The sequence below is a fragment of the Temnothorax americanus genome, unplaced genomic scaffold, assembly GCF_048541705.1.
Source record: "Temnothorax americanus isolate GAGA-0224 unplaced genomic scaffold, ASM4854170v1 Scaffold5, whole genome shotgun sequence".
Classification (NCBI taxonomy): domain Eukaryota; kingdom Metazoa; phylum Arthropoda; class Insecta; order Hymenoptera; family Formicidae; genus Temnothorax; species Temnothorax americanus.
Genome location: NW_027509657.1, coordinates 6,701,710 through 6,720,593, shown reverse-complemented (window position 1 = coordinate 6,720,593; position 18,884 = coordinate 6,701,710). Strand labels below are relative to the sequence as shown.

Below are 18,884 nucleotides of genomic sequence, written 5' to 3'. Positions count from 1 at the left end.
TATATGATATATATATATATATATATATATGAGCTGTATTATAAGAAATACAATTGACTTGATGAGCCTGCATGTCACGCGATAAAGGAGATATACTGTACACAAATATAAGCAGATGCATATATGCGTTGCCAGTAGTAAAGATCTGGATACATATAATTCGTAAAATATTTAAAAAAATGTCGAACTCGCACACGCTGTACGCAATACATTCATTCTAATCACGTTGCAGTATCTAGAATACATTAGGGATATGTGCATGCAAATTCTTAAAAAAGTTCGACGTCTAACGAAAGCTTGCTTAATAACATCGTGTTACATTTTTTGATTGTATACATTCATCAATTTTTTTGTCATATTAAACGGAAAATTGTTGCAACGAACAATTTATATATTTTCGTCCAGTGATTCATGTTCATGAAGCAAGCTTGTGAGCCAACTTAAAAGCTACAAGGATAATCTCTCTCTCGTAGATCAATATAATATATATATATAAAAGATGCTTTTAAAACTTTGAATTACTTTCAGCAATGTACAAAATAAACAGCAATTAGAACGGTTGTAGGTATCTTCACAATGCCTCGCACTAGTTTCCCATATTTTCAATAATAAAAAAATACTGTATACTCTCAATGATTGTGATCCATTCGTTCCCTTAAAATTATATGCACAAATTCTCCTTAATGATTTTACCAGATTTTCCCCGATTTCAAATTTGCATGCTGTTGGCACAGTCTTCATTTTGCAAATCGAAGCTACATCGATTCAACACTCGTTAATGTCGAACACTCTTAATGTCAAATAAATCATAAACACCCTCATTCTCACTAAGATTGAAATGGTAATCTTTCTCTCCAGGGGGTGGACTTAATCTCATTAATGGTCCACAAACTGCAAATAAAATTTATACAGACATTAGATGTTTGATTGTTTAGGTATGTACAAAAAGAAATATAAGGATAGTATTCACAGCCCGATCTTATATTCAATATCGTCTTAAGTCTGATCGTGGACAGTCTTAAGATCTCATCCAGCAAGGAAAGTGACCGTATGGCATCTCGAGATCGTACTTAAAACGATCTTAAATATAAAATCGAACTATGAATATAGACTTCAAATTTGACTTACAGTCAGAATAGAATTGATCAAAAAACTCCAACTCTCTTTGGACAATATCTATAATTAAAAATAATTAAGAATGTGGTTCAAAAACTTTGCACTGCAATATATAATAAATAAATGCAAATCTCAAGAGTAAAATACCTGAGGTGCTGACATCCCGTAAAACTATCTTAGCTTCTATCAATTCCGAATCTTCTTCTTCTTCGTCAGTTATCGGATCTGGTTTAGTAGTGTTTTTTGGTGGCCTAATGTTGAAATAAATTTAATGTATTCCAATATAATTGTAATTTTGAGAAATAGATATAAAACGTAAAAATGTGCATTTTGTATCAAATAAATAGCTAAAGCTTGATAACTATTTATCCCCTTTACAAAATCAATTGCCAATTAGCAATTGTACTATTTGCTCTGTGCAGATCAAGAATATTATTTTATTATTCCTGATGCGATTAGAGCATACGCGGAGACTGTACGTCTTTTTTTTTTTTTTATGTTTACTTACCTTCCAACTTTTCTCTTTGGTTTAACAATAACCTCTTCCTCTTTCTTTTCATCCTCCTCCTTTCCACGCTTTGTACCCTTGGATTCTTCTTTTAATCTCATTTCCAATTCCAACACCTTATTGTCGTAAGTTTTAGCTAACTCAGGTTGGACCATGTACACTTTTATCTCTCCTGTATTACTTTTCAGGATCATGTTATAATTTATCACTGCATCGTCCTGAATGACAGTCTGCCAAATATGTAAAAAAAAGGACACATTAAATACAAATGTATATCGAAGTAATTGGCATTAAATATTTTCTAAATGGTTATAACTTATTGATAAAGCAGTGGTGTATCAAGCAAAAGATCTGAGTTTGATGCTCAGATCTCGTTGTATCGTCCTTTGGAGAAATTTCCAAATAATAAGAACAATAAATAAATTTAAAATCCAAGCTCACAATCTTCCAGAATGGAGATTCGCTTATAACCCATAAAAGTTGTAATTATAATTAGTTTGGAAACTTTGGTCTATCCGAAGCTGCAACGCGGTGGAACAAACATTTTCCGGATATCCTTTTGTATACCTTCAAGACATTTGGTACCGTGATCTCCATATCCGGTGGACCCTGTATCCCTAGCACAAACTGATCCGTAAAGGTCTCCTTAACATCCTCGTACGTAATATACGCATATTTCCTATTTCCAATGTCATTCTGTATATTCTTTATGCTCTGCTGTATCCACTGGGTATGGGTGTCCAACAGCTGTTCGTGATCCTCCAGCTTGCTGATCTCCTCCTTCAGGTCCGTCAGCTTCTCGCCAACCTCCTGAGTGTTGCAGCCAGGTCCCGCACCCCTATGAAACACAAATTGGTCCACGTGGCGGCAGAGAGACAGAGATAGAGGCATTAAAACGAGAATAAAGGGGTGACACTTACTTCCATTGGATGCTGTTCTTGCTCTTCTTCTCTATGAGGCCGATACCCTCGAGGACGTTCGTGATGTCGTAGATGCGCCGTTTCTGTCGTACCTCCAGAAGATCCGCGGCCTGTAACGTGTCCGTATGTAGAGTAACCACCTCGGCCGGTCGCCGCGGCGTCCCGCCGGGAGTCCCGCGACCCGCATTTCTTACAGGTTAAGGTGACCATCGCGTGTTACGATGTTGTAACACCGTCGGCGCGTCGACCGCGCCGAGCGCGTGGCCCGTGGCCGCGCGGCGACGAACGGGAACGTCCGCGGAGCTGGGGAAGCGGGCCCGGGGGCACGCACGCCGGTCCCCCCGCGCCGCGCACTTCTTTCAAAATTCCCGCAACCCGAGTATGACGTGTAAGCCCGCGGTCACTTAACCTAGTACAGGTTAACTTTTGTCGGTGGCCTCGCGAGGCCGCCGAGCGTACTCACGACTTTCAAATCCAGCACGCCGTCCTTCGCCTTCTGGAGCAGAGTCACGAAGCGGGTGGTCAGCAGCCCGAGAGACTTCTCGAATCGGCTCTGTTGATTATCTGCCATTATCTCGGTCGTTGCGAAAATTTTCAAAACTTGCTAGTCCCTTCGAAATTGCCGCAACGCCACGGACGCCATCCTAGCAAGCGCACAACGGCTATTCAAATGTGAGCGCGCCTCTGGCGTCGGTAACGAACCCTGAATAACGAATCGGATAGATAGATATATATCTGCGGATATTAATAAAATTTTTGGAAAATCACTCGTTCCGGGACTTGTAATCGTGCACGCTCGTGGCAATTAGTAATAAAAATAAATTGTTATATGCCCAGGAAAAAACTGCAAAAAAATAATCGTTACTTGATCTTTATTATCGCATACCATTTGCGGTAGATACTTACAATCCATTTTTTTTTTCATTTTTATGTAATAAAATGCGCTAATTAATGTCGTGAGATTTATTACTATGTACATATGGAATATTTATAATAAAATAAATATATATAATGTTTATAGATATTATGTATATACATATGATATATATAATATTTATAAATATATATATATATATACATTTAATTATATGTATAGATATTGAAGATCATTTACACACGACGTCATAAACGCTTTCGCACCTGAAGAAAGCCGCGTCCGAATCAAATAGATAGCTATATATTTGTTTATGTTGTTTGAAATTCCCAATAATCCCTGTATTTAAAACGAGATAAATATACCTACATTACGTTGGAGAAAGAGAAAGTGAAGATTCTAAGTGCAAAAAGTACAGGTAACGCGAACAGATCTTATTATTAGCTATTATTTAACCCAAACGCGACTATCGTGTGGCGAGAAGACGTTCGTGACGCCGTGCGTACATCTTATTGCTTCATGATTAAATTGTATAGTCATACAAAATAAACAGAAGTGGTATTAAAAAGTTTCAAATATTGTGTACCGATAACTAAACGTTCTTAAGGAAAAAGAAGTTCGTTGGTGACAGTTGGCTCTGGACTTTGACTAGAACTTGCAGAGCTGAGAGTCTCATCTTTAATCTTCAAAGCGGACGAATCCTTGTCCTTGCTTTTGTCCTTTTCCTTCTCCTTATCTTTACCCTTATCCTTATCCTTTTTCTCCTTATCCTTATTATGCTTGTGATCGTGTTTATGCTTATGCTTGTGCTTGTGTTTTTTCTTATCCTTCTTTTTCTTTTTACTCTGCAAAAACAACGGAGTTTAATATATATTTGATATTCCTGACACACAAAAAACATTGTTGTACAAAAATACTTTCTACTACTTGAAAAACCTCGTGTACCTTATTGCTGGAATCACTCTTCGGCTTGTGCTCTTCCGAATCCTTTTTAAACATCCCAGGCTCGAAGCCTACAGGACCAGGAGTTCCCATGATACCAGGCAGTGATGCGGAATTATCGCTATAATATTCAGATTTTACTTTTCCTTCGCCAGGTATCGGAATTCCTCGTTCATCCACCTAAAAAAAACACGGCAACCGTAGATTTGATTCAACAACTTCACAAGGACGAGGAAAAAGAGATAAGACTATTTTCCATACATTATTTGTTGTTTTTTGTCGTTTTAGTTCTGGTCCATGTTCCACTGGATTTGGTGGACCCGGAGGATCTCTGTTGGGAGATGGTTTTCTCTTATTCGAAACAGGTAAGTTTTCAACTTCTTCGATCGACTCGTGTCTCACATGTTGTACCGGCGCAGCTTTCGCCTGAGCAGAATACACCTGAGTAGAATTTAAACGTTTGTTATAAAAAGAAGCTTTATAATCATCTAATAGATTACACAAATAAGTCTCACTTCGCGTTCTGGACTTGGCGGGCCAGCTTTCCTAGGCTTCGTAATCGCCACAATTTCAGGAATGGGAAGACAAAATGGGACTTTTATACCGTACAAAGAATAGTATAAATCCACCAAATCGCAACGCAACTTTGCATCGTGCGACAACATGCCGCTGCAATTAGATAAAATTATATATGTTAATGTTAATTAATTGACATAAAAGAAAAATAAGATTTACAAGCGAGATCAAAGAAGAACTGTCGTACTTAATCAAGTTCCATATACGGTCAACTAGATCTGGTTTATCCAAGCGATGTTTATGGGCTCTCTCGAATGGCGGATTTTCCACCATCAGACGTACGAGTCTATGGCGTACACCGGGATGTGGATCCATTTCAGCCATATCTAATAAGAACTCCAAGTCTTCCCATTTGCCGTCGACACGAGTAAAATCGACCAAGGCTTCTAAAGCTGCGATTCGAACGTCTGGAAAATGTTAATTGATTATTAAGAATTCTGGCAATTCAGAAATATTGTTATTGAAATCTAGAATATTACCTATAAATTGCCCATATGCTGCGTATGCTCTGAAAAGATGAGGATTGCTTGGAAGGTGACCGAACTTTTGAAGGATACGTATAACTTTAAGACAAGCTACGCTGACGGTATATTTGTAGCAGGGTAATAATTTCTCTAAGTTTAAGTTTCTCGTGACCTCTTCTAATATGGCCTTCGTGTCGACTGATAGAGATTCGGCCGTAATAGCCGTGCTGTAATGGTATACATTAGGAAATTTATCTCTTCGTCGGATTGTTATCTGTCTTGTTATAAATAAAATTCGAATGTTCATACCCTTGTTGCACACTGATAACTGGTGTAACAGTCGCGCCAAGAGCTTCGATTAGCGCAGCTCTGTAATAATTGTCGGAATATCTATTCTTGCTGTTGTCATTATACTTGAATAGATCCATTAAAAAGGCTAACACTTCCGGCGGACAGATACCATGGGCATTGCGTAATCCTGCCATTGCGACTGGTATAGTCTGCACGCAGATGTACAAAGGTTCAGAGAAAAGATATCACTAAATAATTCTGATGTAAGTACATATTAACTCGCACTTAACCTTTTGTAGAAAGTAATGTTGAAAATTCGAGAAATTGTTTTGCTTAATAATTCGTCGGCACGACGCAGATCCGAATAATTTTCTAAATATGGCCAACATCGCTGGTGGGCCTGACCATGTTGCTACCATTGCGTTTCCCACCTGTATGTACATATATTTGTAAAATGGAATTAAATAAATTATTTTAATATTGGCGTTTAATAATGACTGACCTTTGTCAAGCAATTAGCAGCGCGAAGTCTGACTTTATAGTAACAATGTTCGTTCTCAATTGTATCGGTCAACGTTAATCGTGTGGCAGGTGTTGGATGATGCTGCAAAGCTTCGATCGCTTCCAATTGTGCGGTGACGTCTCTCTCGTGTCTCAATTGATATTGCCACTGATAATCAGGTTGTTCAATTTGCACAGCGCGCATGATTGTCATTTCAGGATCAAGTCTGATCCATAACACTGGAGAATCGCTGTAGATAAACCATAAATGTGTGTGTTTTTTTTTTTTTTTTTTATAATATATAATAAATTTACGTTTCTTGCATAATGTATTGCAATAAGAATTATCGCGATCTTACTCCATAGCAGAAAGATCCATATCGACTTCCTCGCCGGTGCACAGCGGAATTTTCTTTTTCTTGTTTCTACGACTTTTACTGTGACATGTGATGTCCGCCCTGGCCATTGTACCTTCAATTTGTAACGTGTGCTTGAAAGTACCATCCAGTTCTTGAATATTGACTACTAACGGGCCCACGTATTTCCTAATCCCTCTTTGATGTGTAGTGTCTTGCCTAATTTCCAACTCTACTGTATTTCTGTAACATGTATATATGTATATATGTTATTTTAATTTTCATAATATATAAGATAATAATAGATACAACTGAACTCAAGCAGAAAAAAGTACCTTTTTCTATTAAATACAAAACTTAAGCTAAATTTCGCATGTCCTCCCGTTCTCACCCATTGATCTATAAATACTGACATATCTTTCCCTGTTACAGTAAAGATTGCCTTAGCAAATACATTTGTACTAATCAACATGTGTGACCACAGGCCAGACTCTATTTTTTGTTGTGCGGCATTAGCTGCCAGAGACAATTGTTTATTGAATACCTATAAAACATTAAATATATAATTAACTGTACAAAATCTACTATTACATATTTAGAAAATAAAAAAGATATACATATATATATATGTATATTTACTTGAAGTAATAATTCTTGGCCGATCCTATGTTCCAGCATTCTCATGATTAGATGTGCTTTCTTGCGAAGAACTTGAATGTATCTTGGTGACATGGTATGTAAATTTTTAATAGGAAAATAAAATCCGGGATCGGGAGCTCGAGGAGCAGGCGCTGGAGTATTAGCCGCAATAGGTAATGGTGCTGGTGCTTGAGATGGATCTAATATTATACCACCGAACTGTTCTTCATATTTCACAACTTCTTGTAATTCCTACAAAAATTATATTAACCAAGATAATTAAATAAGTTGAAAAGAACATAACGTGCAGGCATATCATGACTCACAGGTACTTACGGATTGAATCCATTCTCTGTATTCATTATTTCCAAAGCATTTTTTTGCATAGAGTCCCGTTAGATACGTGGAAATGCCCTTAGGTAACCACGTATCTGACCAATTTTGCATAGATATAAAACATCCAAAAAATTGTTCTGCAATCGCTTGCGCCATTGCTTTCTTAGTAATGTATACTTGATCTATAATTGCAGTAGAGTGTAGTAAATTCGTACTGAAAGTAAACAACTCATCGTGAGTAAGTACAGCAGTGGAATTTAATTATATGTAAAACAAAAGAGATCACATTTACTTTAAAATGCTCATAGTAGCATAGGCATTAATGTCTTCGTCTATCTCATCAACAAAGACCTGTTTGTAACAGGAATATGGATATCGATTCGACAAGGTTTCCTCATAAAATTCGAATGCTTCGTGCATGTATTTTGCGGATACTTTCAAAGATGATAAAAGTTGAGGCAGGCAGAAATGAGTCACCTCATGCATGTACGGATCCACAAAAATCTCAAAGGGTCTATAAAAAAAAAAGGAATTCACATTCATTATACCATAAATAGCAAGATGTTGATTAACTTCCTTCTAATTGCTTACCCGACTGCTAGTGCAATGTTTGGAGCACACGCAGGAGTGTTGAGCACATAATGAAATGTTTTTCTACGCATGTCAGGTGTGTAGACCACTTCGATCAGATCTCCACAGGAGACTGCGGTCATCGAATCGTCAACAGTAAATTCTAATTTCCAAGTACATGGTTCAGCAAAACTATCCACACATGGAAACCATAATCTAGATGAATTTTCATAGCTGTATGTATACATGTGGGCACCTTTCTAAAAAAAAAATATTATTATTAGTACAAAGAATTTTGTTTTAGAAAAATATTGCCATATTATTGCATCGCAAGGATTGTAGATTATTAGTTTTAAAAAACGTGAAGCCAAAATTGCTCGGTATAAATATTAAATATTATTTACTGTAAAAAATTAATTTTTTATGAAAAAAGAAAGAAAATTATTGACATTATTGTTGGAACATAAAGAAAACTCTTTTGTTACAACGCACTGACTTACCTCGGCTAGAGTTCCTTCGCAGTTCGGTACTACGAAATGCACTCCTCCTTGTGGCTGCTCCAAGGAAAACTCGATGCTAATCCTTAATCCTCGGCCTTCCGCAACCAAATGTGCTGCATCCGGTGGTATTTGAACCACTAATTCACCAGCGTTATTGTCGGGATCAATTTTTTGAGCTGCCGCTAGGTGCATATTAGAGAAAAATTCCAGGGACCGTCTGCAATAAAATTGATAATCAATCTATTAACAACCTCGAGTATCAACCTTGAGCTATCGAGAAGAGATTTGCTTACTGTTTACTATCTCCCTGGCAGATATCCAGGAATGGATCGAAATATTGGAAAGGAGCTTCATAGGTGTCATTTAAACACACTCTGTATATCCTGCATTGTTTAGCATTAAGTTTCACTAGTCTGAGAGTGTCTCGCAGAGGTATAATCGTCAACTCGACAAAACCAATAATGCTTTTTCTTTGAAAACTTATTCCCGTTAAGCTTAATATTTGATGAGCTGTAATATAAATTGCATTGAAATGCATTAATTACTTCAATAAAAATGATAATATGTCAAATTGATACACGAATCTAACTTCTGGAACATAACCTCAAAACACAATATCAAAAAACGCAATTTTTACTTATACTCCAGAACATGTTACAATGCATATGCATTATCCTCAGTTAAATAGCGCCGTAATCAAAAATATAGAATAAATAAATAAAATTCCAGCGAACTTTAATAAAAATTGAAAATTGATGGACAGAAATATAACCAGCAAAGATGATTGTTAAATGAAGATGTGACCGTTTTTTCTTACTTAATTTATATGGACGGCTGTTATCGCCAGTTTTTTCCTTCTTCATGTTTCTATTTATTTATTTACAACTATCCACAGAGAAAGATAAAGCACAGAACAACACGAAACGCCATGCTAAGCACGCTACAGTTAACCACACAACTCACAACCACAAGGAATGACGATTGACGAGACACTGGCTTAGTTTACACCGTGCGACCTGATCGCGACCTGACCCATGCCTTGACCTAAAATAGGCTGCTAAACAAAACGTTTACACCATGTAGACCTATGATACTTTTGGTCAAATATAGATAAAAATCCAGTATCCAGTATCTATTGGTACACTCTCTGCACTTTAGGCGGTCTTTAGGTCACCTGCGTTTACACGCGTTACGTCGTGTGACTTAATTTAGGTCAGGGCACGCGAAAAAGAGACCTGACCCAAGCGAGGTCGCAACCGTTTACATCGTCGCGACCTATCGTGTTTAGGTTGAATATAAGGTATAGGTCGCGGCCTAAACGCACGGTGTAACTGACCACTGCTGACACATACATGGGTATGGGTGAAAGAACACACGCACACACACACACCACACCACACACACATCTATAATATACACATATACACACACATGTATACATATATAATATATGTGATGTGTTTGGTGCAGTGTTTCTCTCTGATATTAAATATTGTATAAGCTTATTGTTTTAAATAAAGATATAAAAATAAAATTTAATTGCATATATTTTTAGTTAATCAACTGTGCGCTTTTATTAGCCATCCATTTGACTCACGTAGTGTACAATTTCACATGTATGTATACATATATTCAATTTAGTATGTAAGCCGTGATCGCTATATAAGGCGGCAAGCGTATAGCATTTAATTGTTAAAACAAGAAAAATGCGTAAACGCGCAAATATAGGAACGGAACGCGTGACGCGCATCCGCGCCGCTCTTTATTACGCGGCGGCCCTGGAACCTCCCAATCAGCAGACAATATTTTTTAAATGTTTTTTAAATATTTTTTTTTCAGTATTTATACATTGTTACAGTTTATTGTACAAATAATATTTATTTAATGTTTATTAAACGTTTATTTTACATTAATTATTAATTTAAAATAATGATTTTGAACAAATATTTATTTAACGTTTATTTAATATTTAGATCACATTAATTATTCGTTTGCAATAATATTTTTTACAAAAATTTATTTTACAATTATTCAACATTTATTTAATATTTATTTTACATTAATTATTCATTTAAAGTAATAATTTCGAAAAAATATTTATTTAACGTTTATTGATTAATATATTTATGTCACATTAATTATTCGTTTGCAATAATATTTTTTACAAAAATTTATTTTACAATTATTCAACATTTATTTAATATTTATTTTACATTAATTATTTATTTAAAATAATAATTTTGAAGAAATATTTATTTAATGTTTATTGATTAATATTTGTTAAATTAATTATTTGTTTGCAATAATAATGTTTAAAAACATTTATTTTGCATTTATTCAACATTTATTTAATATTTATTTCACGTTATTTATTTATTTAAAATAATAATTTAGAAAAAATATTTATTTAATGTTTATTGATTAATATATATATATATTTGTTACATTAATTATTTGTTTGCAATAATAATGTTTAAAAACATTTATTTTGCATTTATTCAACATTTATTTAATATTTATTTTACGTTATTTATTTATTTAAAATAATAATTTAGAAAAAATATTTATTCAACGTTTATATAATATTTATGTCACATTAATTATTCGTTTGCAATAATAATTTAAAAAAACATTAATTTCACATTTATTTTACATTAATTATTTATTTAAAATAATGGCTTAAAAAGAAAAATACCATTATTATATACGTCATAACATACGCTAATAAATTTTTACACGGTTATTATTTGTACGATTAATTGTGTAATTATTTGTGAGAAACTTTATATATGCAAATTTCTTGCGAATGCTTGAGCGAGTTAGACGGAGTCTACAAATGAAATGCGCAAGTCTGATCAGAGTCGCAGGAACGGCGGTCGTAAGACAGAGATTGACCATAGTTGAACGTTTTTAACTGTTATATTAATTGGTCAATTTTTTTCTTACGACCGTTTCTACGACTCTGAGACTTGCATCAATAAACTATCAAACCGCTCAGTAGCAATCGAATGTGATTGGTTCTTACTTTTAGAACTAACAAATCAACGTGTTGATAAGACAACTCAGCACTCTCAGCAGTAGTTCTGCTGAATGATTGTAGACCCCGCATTAATTACGGCTCCTATTATACTGTACACAGGACTCCACGATAACACAATAAAGTGACAAAGCGGTGACCAATCACCGTTTTCATTTTTCCGGAAATATTAGGCTGCTTTCGGAAACGTCACCCGAGTGCACACGAGTATAATATACTCTCTTCTCTTTCTAACTCACCTGAGTTAGAAGAAAAAGGAAGTATATATACCCGTCTGTACCCGAGTAATATTTTTGAAACAGCCTTAATAGCGTACATACGTCGGTTCGCGGCGCGCTTGATTGGTCGCTTGAGTTGCGACAACGTGCGACGTGCTAATGTTCTGTGGACGTGACGTGTTTACGCGTGTCGAGCTCGAGCAGTCGGTGACTTATGGCGGAGCGTGCGGATGTGTATTGTTTATATAGATTGTGTAGCAACTTCGTTCTTCGTTCCCATTTGTTGTGTGCCGGTAGGTTTGTGATATAATAAAGTTCTAAAGTTCAAAAGTTTAATTGTCACATCATTATTGCCCTCCCGCAAAGATTTCCTATATAACTATTAAATTTCTTACAGCAACGTATATACCGTCGAATGCACATGGTGAGCGGAATCAAACGACGACTCGCCGACCCACGTTCCACGCCGACCGGTCGCGACCGTTCAGTACATATTTAGATAAGAAGAGTAAGTAATATTAATTTATCTTACATTCTAATGGTGCGTGTCTACCTGCGAGTAAGAACTCTCGAGAGCAAAAAGAGAGAAAGAGAGAGAGACTCTCGAAAGTCTCTCTCTCTCTCTCTCTCTCTCTCTCTCTCTCTCTCTCTCTCTCTCTCTCTCTCTCTCTCTCTCTCTCTCTCTTTTTGCTCTCGAGTTTTTACTCGCAGGTGGAGATGCACCATAATATACAAACATCCTGCCTTAAATGCTCTATAAAAGCTGCAGATGACATTTCAGAAATATCTGGTGAAGATGAAGACGACTCATCTGCAAACGAAAATACTGGTGCCCATGATGACGGCTTGACGGCTCATTTGATGCAAACGAAAATAGCGACCGAGGTTAAAAAACTCATTTATCTTACTATTATAATATTATGTATTGAATGTGCAATTTTATTTTTTTTATATTATTTAAACTTAATACACCATCCCAAGGAGAACAGAAAAACATTATATGTCGACCAAATTGATGTTACTTTATTTATTTTTTTAATTTTTAAAATCAATTTTATCAATTTGATTTTCTGTTTTCCTTGGAATTTATTGTTTTTGGAATCTCGATTATTTCATATTTGAGGGGAATCTTTTTTGAATGAAATATTAACGGTGATGAGAAAAGGTGGTTTAAAATGTATTTAGAGCTGTAATATCAGGCACTGTGAGCTTATCACGGAAACTATAGATAATAGATAAACAGTAATGAGATAACTGCTGACACGAAAAAAGAGAAAACTGAAATTGCAAATTGAACATTGTGAACCAGATGTGTACAGACTGTTGATCTGGACGAATGGTTGTTCATGCTCGCTGGTTTCAACCTTCGACTAATATACGTAATTTTCGTTCGTAGCAACACTGAGTACATGGCTTAAGTTTGACGCAAATTCTAAGTATATTTTCGAGTCGAGATATTTTGCGAATCTCCATTTTCGTAGAGGGTGCCATCGTCAGCTGAATATCGAGAGACAGATTTCGCATTTTTATAAAATGTAATGTAAATGTATATGCGCTATCATACTCGCGAGTTTAGCTTATCATGGGCTTTGCAAGTTCTCTTCTCGTATTACGAAATGTAATTCATTTCGCGTATACAACTCTACGATTCTGGAAAATTTACACATTCTTGATTGCGTACGCCATAAATATGACTCGTCAATATAACATGAAAAAAGAAATATTTAGGTAAACGTAACACGATCTTTTTTGTGTCACTGTTAATGCAAAGATACTGTAATGAATTAAGCTAATGTGCGATCTTGTTGATCAAATAATCTGTCGCCCACTGTGTATTAATTTGATCGATCGGAATCGCATACGATTGCGTCATAGTCTAATATTACGGTCCCCTTTCATTTTATTATCTACTTAATATACAAACGTAAATGGGTTCAGTGTAATAACCATTGTTTCGCCAAACAATCTAATCCGCGAAATGTTCCCATTTACAAAGTACGAAAAATCTGCTCTTATTCTATTAGCTTCTCCTGTTTTGCTTACGGCTATTCTTTGAAAATTCTTTTGGCAATATTACATAGACTAAGAAGAAAATACTTTGTCTTACTGCGTTGTAATTGGAAACGTCGATAGATCCATTTTATGGAGTCTACTTTGCGAAATGTATTTTATTCAGCTTTCGAAAAAGTCAATAAGCTAATAAGTTGCTAATAAGCAAGCGTTCAAATCTTTTAATTTTATAAAAATTTTAAAAACTATTCTATTCCAATCAAAAATTATTTCTAACCAAAAATTCTTACTGATCTTTAAATGTGATCGATGTACGATGTTCGTACATTTTACCCATACAAAAACTTGTAAACGAAAACTCGTCCATTAATATTAATATTAAAAATCGACAAATTTGCGTGCTGTATTTGACTCTTTCTAAAGAATGATGTTTATGAGAAGTATATAAACTTAGAAAAAAGTGGGCTTAAAAAAATAAAAAAAAATGAAGAGAAAGAAAAATTGATTAGCAATGTTATGTGAGCAGACTGAAGAACGTGGTAATTTTATAATATTTACCTCTCTTGCAGTCATACCTATATATTGCCTATATTCTAAATTACAGACTTGTATCCTTTTCTGAAAAAATGCTGGAAAATAAGTTAATGAGTATGTTCGTGGCGCGTTTTACAGTTGCAAGTTGCCAAAGTAAACATTTTTTACTTTGGTATATTTTACCACGTCTTCACGTCTGTGCTCCATGAGGTATATCCAAGTGCGGTTCCCACAACTAATCTTGGATATAACAAGGAGTGCCCTTGATATATGAAAGTAAGCGAGTGTAATTCGTGCGACGTAGAAATACCTACGGAAGATTTCGGAAGTAATTGTTAACATATCCGGGTATATGCAAGAATATTGCGGAGAATTTTTTTTAAGCACAAATAAAAATTGATCATATGGTCCATTAGACGGTCATAGCAAGATCTTAGTGCAAAAATAATATTTCTTGTGATTTTTAAATACATTTTCTGATTCTTCGAAGTGTACGCGTTGTGTTACTTTCGGTCTCAACGCAGCTCTTAAATTGAATCAATTGGATCTTTCTCCTCCTCCCTCCCTCCCTTCCTTCTCCTTCTCTCTCTCCTTCTTTTTCTTCTCCTCCTCCTCCCTCCCTTCCTTCCCTCTTCCTCCTCCACCCTCCCCTCCTCCCCCTCCTCCTCCTCCTCCTCCTACTCCTCCTACTCCTCCTTGACAATCAATTTAATGTGTGATATTACTTTTCTGATTCAATTTAAGAGCTGTGTTGAGACTGATAGTAACCGCGTATCAGTTCGAAGAATTAGGAAATATATTTAAAAATCACACATGAAACACATTATTTCAGCATAAAGGTCTTGCTATGACCATCTATGGACCTTGCTCAATTTTTAATTGCGTTATACAAACAGCGGTCTTGTCAATGCCTTAAAATACAAGTTAAATTTTTTTTCTTTCTTATATGTATTTTATTTTGAACTGCAAATGTTTATTTTGTTATATATTATATATACCATGTGTACAATATGTACAAAAAATAATATTTAGTAATAAAAAATCATTTATAACAAATTTTTAAAATTATTAAAAAATCCTTTTAATGTAAACGTTTCCCAAATATTAAAAAAACATTTTTTTTATGTTAAAACAAACGTTTATTAAACGTTAAAATAATATTTTTTTAAACGTTAAAATAATATTTTTCTAAACGTTAAAATAATATTTTTCTAAACGTTAAAATAATATTTTTTAAACGTTAAAATAATATTATTTTAAACGTTAAAAAAAATGTTTTTTTAATGAAAAAAAGGGAACTTATCCCATTATTTTTAACGTTTTTAAAAATGTTTGAAAAACGTTTTTTAAATGTTTCTTAAAAACATTTTTTAAATATTATTTTGCTGATTGGGCTGGAACGAGCGGCGTCGCGACTCGTTTAATTGGTATATAAGAGTAACCTTTATTAATCTTGCATGCATTATATTTAACGCAGCACCTATCGCGCATATAGTGTATAGATTATCGATTTAGCGCTCGGGGTGTAGACGTTTCTCAAAAATAAGTATTTCGCGGTACTTATGTTCGGTCGCAGGCGGGTTGCGCGGACAGTCACGGACGATTGTATTTCCCACTGTCGCCGCGAATATCTTGGATACGTGTCAAAAACATTAATTCGCCTATTCGCTAGAGTACAAAATAACATATAAGTATTAAAAGTACAACACGTAGAAAAGGCAAATTTTAAAAGTACAATATTTATTAACCATTGTTAGTGTATATACATAAGAATATTTAAGGCGCATGTAAAATGCTGCCTACACTGTTAAAACGATGAAATTTAAACCAATACTAAGTTTCTCCCATGTTATTTGTGTGTGTGTGTGTGTGTGTGCGTGTGTGCTCCACATACCTCTTTTATTTAATATAAGGGGAAAAAGAACGATTGATGCGTATTGTATTGATCATGCTGTACAACTATAAGCTGAGCTCGCTTTAAGCTCACTTTAGACGGCTTTGTAAAAAATTATACGTAAACAGAAACGCGCCAGAACTCTATCTTGAAATCTAACGCAAATTATAGATCATCTAAAATAAGCCTTGGACGATGTATAATTTGCGTCATATATATTCCAGGATAGAATTCCATTTCTTTTAATTTTATGCGTATTTTTAAATATATATTTTATACATATATATTTTACACACATATGCATATTTAGATTTCTCAAATGTTAAATTCTTGCACAAAACGTAAAATTATAAATAGAAATTTTCCCCTGTGTATTCTGACGAATCACAAATCGTCTAAAATAGATTTAATAACTTTAGATGAGCTGCAATTCGTGTCAGAATTCAACAGATAAAATTCTGTTTATAATTTTATGTGTTTATGAAATCTAATGTGAAATCAAATGAATTATACAGTTGATCACAATTATCAATATTTTAAATAAATGTATTATTGAAAGGAAGTTTTCCCAAATTTATAAACAATAATATTGATAACAATAGTATGGAATCTTGCAAATAGCCGGATAATGATATACTAAACCGATTATTATAACTGATCAATTATTAAAAACAACGGAGTTTTATTTTAGATTTTTTCAGCAAAAAATAGAATGTCTCTCTCTCTCTCTCTCTCTCTCTCTCTCTCTCTCTCTCTCAAAATTTAAAAAGTTATAATAAATAACTATCTGCTCTGAATTTTCGCGCACATGAAAAGTTAATTTTTAAACTAGCTTCGAATCTTTTTTTAGGAATTTATTGAGAAGTTTTCGTAGGAATCATAGAAAGAAAACAACCTTTTTTATTTAACTTTTTGCTGTCATTTTCTCCCTTTAAGATGACTCTTATAATTTAAAGAAACTCCATTTATTCACTCGAAAAAAGCAAAATTAGGATCTATCAAGATGTATCGTAATAACAAATTCCAGAGAGAAAAAAAATCGCCTTTCTATATCGCTTTCTTGCATTAATGTTTCTCTGAGTCATGGTGCTCTTCCACGTTAATATCCACGTAAATATTGTATGTACAATACTCAGTCGAATATGTCATTGACCTACCAATCGAACGATCAAATATACATTACTAATCTATTAATTCTAAAAGGACCCATTCCAGTCGACGATAATCCTAGTTCATCCATCTCCATTCACGATGATCTTGATTCCACGTGTTTCGCGATTTTGTATATATATATATATATATATATATATATATATATATATATATATCTCCTTAATAATATTCAATATATAATTCAGAGAACTCTAATTACTGCGTGATAGTTCCAATAATCCTAACGGATTACTGTTTATTCCCTCAACCTTTCCACATTAAGCTGTCCCTTACTGAAGGTTTGAATTTTTTATAGGCCAACAACGCACAGAGCAAAAACTCGGAAAACGGAGATAAAATCCATCAGATATAGTTGTTTCTTGTCGATAATAATAGGCGAAAATATATCATTGATTATTTTCCTTTTTTTATGGGCGAACGATGTAACGATTTTGGAATTTCTACCGAATATGTAGAAGCTTATTTCATCGTGATACTGACATTTTACTCAATGAGTGTACACACCTTTGTTTTTTTACACATTTATCATCCTTACATTATGTTTGATCAGATCGTTATAATGTGAGAAAACAAAAATTGAGATTGTTCAAAATAAATAGGTAGATTTATTCTACCTGTATCCTCTATAATGTGTGTGCATCACACATAAGATTTTATTAGTTTGCGTCGAAGAGTCCACTTCGCCAAATTAATTAATAAGCAAGCTCGCATTTTCTTTATAAAATCACAACAATATCGTTACAGATTTGCATTTTGGATTTTAATCTTTTTTTTCTTCTCTCTCTCTCTCTCTCTCTCTTCATAAGTTATATTTTAGCGATTATATATTATATGCAGACCACAAACGTTTCCATTGGCTTTTAAACGATAATGATCCACGTTACTGACGCCCTATAAATTTCATTTCATATGTAAATGTTGATTTATGCCACAGATGGAGGAAATAACTGACATTCCTGTTTGCGCGACGTCACCGACGTGGCTTATTGGAGTTTCCACGCTGCGCGCCGTTTCGCCCGCCTTGATATTAAGTTACAATGTCACGTGCAATAGCTATTACATGTAAAACCCTTCTCTGCATGTATATAGTATCTTCGTGCGCCATGTCTTATCAATGATTAAAATTGTTTGTCACGCACGGTACTCGCGGTGCGTCATAGAAAGACGGGATTTTTCTCTTATGGAAAAATACTATAGAATGCTACTACAGTTGCGAAAGAAAGTACGCGAAACAATAGTAACTATATTACAGAATTGCTATAGTTTTGTGTGCTTTTTTCGCAAGTACAGTAGCTTTTTCCATAAGGGTCATCTCCATTTTGTAAAAAAACGGAACTAATCTTTCAATTTTGCAGAGAAAAAGATGACCTCTCCTGATTATAACTTGTTCGTGATTCAAGATATCACACTCTTCGCGCGTATCCC

General features: G+C 34.5%; 2 protein-coding genes and 1 long non-coding RNA gene across 4 annotated transcripts; 1 reads left to right on the top strand and 2 right to left on the bottom strand.

Moving 5' to 3' along the window:
• Nucleotides 1-470: 470 nt before the first annotated feature.
• Nucleotides 471-3,324, bottom strand: LOC143904039 (transcription factor E2F5). Its single transcript, XM_077418261.1, has 7 exons — nucleotides 3,008-3,324; nucleotides 2,545-2,654; nucleotides 2,192-2,462; nucleotides 1,625-1,854; nucleotides 1,264-1,367; nucleotides 1,129-1,176; nucleotides 471-891 (listed from the first exon to the last, which is right to left on the bottom strand). The coding sequence occupies exons 1-7, from the start codon at nucleotides 3,113-3,115 to the stop codon at nucleotides 776-778; spliced, it is 987 nt and encodes a 328-aa protein (XP_077274387.1). The 5' UTR covers nucleotides 3,116-3,324; the 3' UTR covers nucleotides 471-775.
• Nucleotides 3,325-3,399: 75 nt separating this feature from the next.
• On the bottom strand, nucleotides 3,400-9,950 carry Taf2 (TATA-box binding protein associated factor 2). 2 transcript variants are annotated; one of them, XM_077418233.1, is made up of 18 exons: nucleotides 9,411-9,950; nucleotides 8,887-9,103; nucleotides 8,594-8,810; nucleotides 8,115-8,353; nucleotides 7,816-8,037; nucleotides 7,524-7,737; nucleotides 7,188-7,439; nucleotides 6,884-7,092; nucleotides 6,552-6,791; nucleotides 6,194-6,443; nucleotides 5,982-6,122; nucleotides 5,710-5,900; nucleotides 5,416-5,627; nucleotides 5,124-5,343; nucleotides 4,876-5,029; nucleotides 4,622-4,786; nucleotides 4,364-4,540; nucleotides 3,400-4,263 (listed from the first exon to the last, which is right to left on the bottom strand). In XM_077418233.1, exons 1-18 carry the CDS (start codon nucleotides 9,454-9,456, stop codon nucleotides 4,021-4,023), a joined length of 3,609 nt encoding a protein of 1,202 aa, XP_077274359.1. In that variant the 5' UTR covers nucleotides 9,457-9,950; the 3' UTR covers nucleotides 3,400-4,020. The 2 variants fall into 2 exon arrangements, with proteins under 2 accessions (XP_077274359.1, XP_077274358.1); XM_077418232.1 differs by having other exon boundaries at nucleotides 4,622-4,801; nucleotides 9,411-9,949.
• A 2,032-nt stretch (nucleotides 9,951-11,982) lies between these two features.
• On the top strand, nucleotides 11,983-15,448 carry LOC143903804 (uncharacterized). Its single transcript, XR_013258804.1, has 3 exons — nucleotides 11,983-12,141; nucleotides 12,246-12,356; nucleotides 12,630-15,448. It is a non-coding gene; the product is annotated as an uncharacterized LOC143903804 (long non-coding RNA).
• The last annotated feature ends 3,436 nt before the right edge of the window (nucleotides 15,449-18,884 follow it).

Bases quoted from the DNA above. Each gene is read 5' to 3' on its own strand.
- Taf2 (XM_077418232.1), bottom strand. From the start codon at position 9,456: ATGAAGAAGGAAAAAACTGGCGATAACAGCCGTCCATATAAATTAA. The intron at 7,738-7,815 runs GTAAATGTGATC...GTTTACTTTCAG, and splicing joins GCTACTATGAGCATTTTAAA to TACGAATTTACTACACTCTA. The intron at 4,541-4,621 runs GTATGGAAAATA...TGTTTTTTTTAG, and splicing joins GACAAAAAACAACAAATAAT to GTGGATGAACGAGGAATTCC.
- LOC143904039 (XM_077418261.1), bottom strand. From the start codon at position 3,115: ATGGCAGATAATCAACAGAGCCGATTCGAGAAGTCTCTCGGGCTGCTG. The intron at 1,177-1,263 runs GTATTTTACTCT...TTTTAATTATAG, and splicing joins ACGGGATGTCAGCACCTCAG to ATATTGTCCAAAGAGAGTTG. The intron at 892-1,128 runs GTAAGTCAAATT...TTTTATTTGCAG, and splicing joins TGATCAATTCTATTCTGACT to TTTGTGGACCATTAATGAGA.